Source organism: Nannospalax galili, unplaced genomic scaffold (genome assembly GCF_000622305.1).
Source record: "Nannospalax galili isolate Female #2095 unplaced genomic scaffold, S.galili_v1.0 scaffold702, whole genome shotgun sequence".
Taxonomy (NCBI): Eukaryota; Metazoa; Chordata; class Mammalia; order Rodentia; family Spalacidae; genus Nannospalax; species Nannospalax galili.
Genome location: NW_008348657.1, coordinates 3,154,272 through 3,159,725, shown reverse-complemented (window position 1 = coordinate 3,159,725; position 5,454 = coordinate 3,154,272). Strand labels below are relative to the sequence as shown.

The window sequence follows — 5,454 nt, the reverse complement described above, 5'->3', positions numbered from 1 at the left end:
GCTCAGGCTGAAATTCTTTTCCTTCCTCTATGTCTATGATGCACAGATTTGGTCTTTTCATGGTGTCCCACATTTGATGCATATTCCATTCTTGTGTTTTTTTAAATTGTTCATAATCTTTGCTTGAGTGGTGCAGTTCTTTGACTTTATCCTCCAGTGTTGTTATTCTATTTTTACATTTCATTCATTCTATCTGTGTGGTTTCCTCTGTTGTTTCAAATTGGCTTATTGTTTCACTTCCTTCTTCATTTCAGCCTGAGCTTTCTTCAGTGTTTCTATCTCTTGTGAATTTACTCAGAAGTTTACTCTTATCTTCTTTTAGTTCTTTGATTTGTTTGTGTGTTGGGCTTTAAATTTATTGAATTTCTTGATCATGTTTATGATTGTCCTTTTAAATTCTGTGTCCTGGGTTATCTCCAGGGGACTCTTCTTGTAGAACTCTTTCACAGGGCTGGTGGAGTTTGGTGGGAACATGCTGTTTTGGTTTTGCATATTATTAAATTTTTTTGTTGTGGTTTTGGCATTGGATTTCTTTTGTTGTTTGTGATTCTGGTATGAAACTCATTCCTTCTTTTGTTGAGTTGAAATTTACTCTTTGTATTATTGGTGCACCTTGGTTGTTTTCTTATTGGGTTTGTAAAGCTGGTTAGTCTATGTTTCAGGTTCTCTCAGATTTTATTTCGGAGAGAACTGATGGCTTCAGATCAGCGATCAGGATCTCCCACAGAGGCCCGAGACATGCTCCAATCGGTCCACTCAGGCTTCCTTCTAATGTTTGGACCTGTGCTAGTGGGTACTCACAGCACAATTTGGGAAGTTTGCTAAGGGGAGGCCCAATTTTGGCACTCTCAGGCAGTCTTTTATAGTCGAAGCCCCTACTGTAGGGCAGAGAGGCCTAGCCTGGCAAAGTGGGCCTCACATGGCTACTATCAGGGGTTTGGGCACGGTGCGATTTGAGGATGCTCCCCACCATGGCAGAGGCTGAATCCAGGAGCTTTCAGGTAATCTGGTGAGATTATAGGCCCTACCCTACTGTAGGGCAGAGAGGTCTACCCCTAGGGACAAGGTGGGGCCTGACATAATCCCAGTTAGGGTATTGGGTATGGTACAATTTGGAAAAATTCACCACTATATGGAGTCTAGATCCAGGTGCTCTCAGGCAGTCTGCTGAGGTCTCAACCCCTCCCCCCAGTTCTTTTCTTAATTTTAAGTCAATCTAAATATTTTCAACTTGTTTTCTTTTTATCTCTCTCTCCCCCCCACCATGGGTGTGTGCATGTGTATTGTGTGTGTGTGTGTGTGTGTGTGTGTGTGTGTACATGAGTGGGATGCCCACAGAGGCCAGAAGAGGTCATCAGATCACCTGGAGCTGGAGTTACAGGTGGTTGTGAGCCTCCCAAATTAGGTGCTAGGCCCTGAGGTGTGGTTCTCTGCAAAAGCAGCAAGTGCTGTTAGTCACCAAGCCATCTTTCTAGCCCTTAAATCAACTTTAAAACATTTGTACTTTCTTTAGATATAGAGGTAGAAAAAGAAACCTTGGCATCTTGCCTCTTACTCGAATTCTGATATTATTTACAAAGATTTGGAACCAGAAATAAGCTTTTTTGTTCTTCTTTTAAATTCTATAAATGGTCATGATGTCATTAGAAAATTAAATGAGGTTTTAGTTATGAAAAGAAATTGAGATGGTTTCCCGCTTGTGACCCAACAAGTATTTGCTGGGACTGAGGTTCCTACTGGTGGTTCTAGGAGCTGTGGGTAGGATGTTAAAAAGACTACATGGGGCATCCAGGTATTTTCAGAGCAAGCTAGCTAGTCTAGTATCCAGGTGTTTTCAGAGCAAGCTAGCTAGTCTCATGTATGACTGAGACTGCCATGTGTCTGGGATTAGGTGCTCTAGAGACTGATATGGCAGCTCAGCTGTGGAAAGGGGACAAGGGAGGCTGACTCAGGGAGGATTGATGGAGAGGTGCTAAGAAAGGCCTTCAGGGGAGATGGGATGCAGTTCTTAGCAAGATCTGGAAAACACAAACCAGAAACAGGCTGAATCCTTTCCTTTCAGTCATCCTCCTGCTCCACCTCTGCCCTTTGGGGCTTTATCCCTCCTCAATGGCCTGTTTACACATCACACCTGGTCCCACATCACCGGACAGTGAACTGGCTCTGGCCCACATATTTCTTGACCGTGGGCATCAAGGAAAACATCCCTTGAGGGGATGGTTTACTGTGGAGTCAAGTCCATGGTTGTTCACACAGCTTCTGCTGACGCACCACCAGGCAGCTTCCAGGATGTTCCTTTGTCCTGGAACACAACCCAGACACACATGGTTCTTTCTGTGTCAGGTTAGTTGGACCTCCAGCCCAGGCCCTCCTGTGTGTTGCCTTGTGATAGGCTAGCTTTTCTTTCCAGTGCCTTCTGCAGTAATACTTCCTGGTTCCTCAGCTGAGCTGATAAATCCACATATGGGCTGCAGAGACAGCAAGATCTTCTCCCAGGGCTCTGCAGGGGTCTCTGACCAGTAGCTGAGATGCCTTCAGGTTCTTTGACACCAGCAACTATCTTTGAAGGTGATGATTATCATTCCAGAGCTGACCCAGGCTGTGGTCTACACTCTATGTCCCTTTTTCCCATTCCTTCTTTGGATCTTAATTTGTGAGAATTCTTTGAGATGCATATTAAAACTCTGCTCTTCCAGATTAAATTTTATTGTTATTTCTGTTAGGTGCTTGGAAACACTTTGAAATAAGTGTTCTGAGGTATTCGGAGCCTGGCATAATGTGGGTGTGTTGCAAACTGTGGGGAGGGAACTTGTGATCCTGAAACCTCAGGACAGCCATCAGTCCCTATCACCAGACACCAAGTCCAAGGCACACATGCTTCCCTTCAGTCCCCTGGATGAGGTGCTGATGACACAGTGGACTTAGCTCATCTAAACTCTGGGGTTCCTGACTGCAGGGATGGCTGATGGTGGACACCCCTCTTCTATTGCTCTCCTGTTCTCTTGAGCGTGGAACCTGGTGAAACCAAACTTCTATTCCTCACCCAGTCATCTCCTTCACTTTCTGCTACATCTTTTCTAGATGTGTCAGACTGCAGATCTACTGCATACATACACACACGCACACACATACACACACGTACAAGTGTGTGTGCACGTTCATGCTCATGTGGGCAGAGGCCAGAGGTCAACCTCAGCTGTCATTCCTTAGTCACACTCCACTTTGTTCTTATTTTAAAATTTATTTTATGTGTATGAGTGTTTTGCCAAATATATGTAGGTGCACTTGTATCATGCAATTCCTGCAGAGGCCAGAAGAAGGTGTCGAATTCCATTGAACTACAGTTATAGATGGTTGTTAGCCACCATGTAGGTGCAGGGAGCCAAACCCAGCTCCTCTGCAAGAACAGTCAGTGCTCTTAAACACTAAGCCATCTCTCCAGCCCATCAATATTATACTTAATGACACACTTAAAATTCAATCACTTAAGATCTTTTCCTTGGATTCTTATCTTTCATCATGTCCATTGCAGTTACTTCATCTTAAAGAGCAGAAGTATTTTCAATGGCACATACCCAAATTTAAATGATACATCTTAGCAGAATTGATGTGAATTGGTCTGAAAAATGCTAGTTTTTTGTCATTATCTTTTTCTCAGACTAGCACTTTTATTTTTTAATTAACTTATTTATTTTATGTTTGAGCATTTTATCTGCATGTATGTAAGTGCACCATGTGCATGCAATGCCATTGGAGTCCAGAAGAGGGCATCAAATCCCCTGGAACTAAAGTTACAGATGGTTGTTAGCCACTGGGAACCGAACCCCTGTGCAGGAACAGCCAGTGTTCTTAACCACTGAGCCCTTTCTCCAGCTCCAGACTAATCCTTTTAAATGAAAACTGTTAATTTCAGAATTTGAACATCCATCTGTTTTGGTAATTCTTTTTTCAATGCTCGGAACTGAGCCCAGGACTTCAAGCATGCTAAGCAATTTCTCCACCAACAAATTCTATTCCAAGCCTTTATGTCTTTAAGGAAGAGTTTATTTCTGTGACAATATCGTGCCACAGTGACGCCTTTCCTCTGCTTTGTTTGTGTTTTGTTTTCTATAAAAGCACTTGAGCCAGGATCTTGAAGATTCATCACATTCTTCAGCACAAGGAAAGTTTAACCAAGAGCAGTTTTACAAATTCATCATTTTCCCAGGAAAGTGGATCAAAGTCTGGTATGACCGACTCACCTTATTGGCACTATTGGATCGGTAAGCCTTGGAGAACCCATGGATGAGATTGAGAGGAGGGGCACCAGTGTGAATACTCCATGGTTCAAAAATGAAAATTTCTACTTGCTTAGGTCCCCTGGGACATTTCTAATCCACACCCCTCTTTGCTGTGAACTCAAAGTCAAAGCAGATAAACCTGAATGACTTTGACACTGAATTTCACAGCTGAGATGGGAGATGATGATTGGGTAGCCTGGGTGGATTGCAGGTTAGCTTAGGGGACAGTCTACACTTTGGTCTGCTCCTGACCTGCACTGTTTATGTAGGAGTGCTTGCAGCATCATCTGCAACAGAAAGCATTGCCTGACCAATTGAGTCATGGGAAGGAGGGGGAGGGAGATGAGGTGGAGTGATGCCTATCTCTTCCCTGCACAATGTGGATTCCATTTTCTCTCTTCCATCTGATGTGCACTGAGTTGAATGCTAGTCTTTCTTTTCAGCACTTCCCTGTCTCACCTCCTCTCACCATTGTCCCTCAAAATGAAGGACAGGGACTGAAGATGTGGCACCTGGGCGGTCAGGGCAGGGAGGTTTGGGTCACTATGGTGTGATGGAGATGGGGTTAGGTTGGGGACCCCTTGTGTCTTTCTTCCCCCATCCTCAGGATGTCAGAGGACAATGTTATGCTCTAAAGCTCTGGTGAAGATTGGTTTGAAATTTATCAGTAATGCTTGCACAGCAAAGTCTGTTCAGAGCTTGGTGCCAGCCCGTGTGTCCCCTGGTGACTACTTGTTAAAGTAATGTTACAGTAATGTCTTAAGTGGTGTGATCACACACACACAAAAAAACGATAGTCGTGCAAAATTATAGCAGTAAATTTCAGAGCTCACAAGTCAGGGAATGGCATTACAGTCGCTTTACTAAGAATACTATGTTACTCTTGGGCACACACATGAGGGGAACATTGAATACTCAACTAATAATCTAAGATAATACATTCCATTAGATGAGGCTTTAAAAAAATACCACCTTTCTCTATAAAAAAGAAACTATTGAAAGTGGGAATAGCTTATGTGAAAAGGAAATCTTTCTGTAGGTTTCAGATTTCTGTGTTTGTATTTCTGTGAGTTTGTGTAGGTGAATGTGGGTGTGTGTATGTGTGTGTGTGTACTGTGTCGGTTAAGATTGATATTTGGTGTCTTCTTCAATTACCATCTATCTTATTATTTAA

General features: G+C 43.2%; 1 protein-coding gene across 3 annotated transcripts in view; it reads left to right on the top strand.

Annotated features, from left to right (window-relative positions):
- The window catches only part of Pcnx2 (pecanex 2), a 237,929-nt gene that overhangs the window by 70,257 nt on the left and 162,218 nt on the right, over window positions 1-5,454 (top strand). For all 3 annotated transcript variants that reach the window (XM_008845820.3, XM_008845819.3, XM_008845818.3), the window contains one exon: window positions 4,117-4,262. In XM_008845820.3, the coding sequence (XP_008844042.1) occupies window positions 4,117-4,262 (146 nt within the window). The remainder of the gene's footprint in view (window positions 1-4,116; window positions 4,263-5,454) is intronic.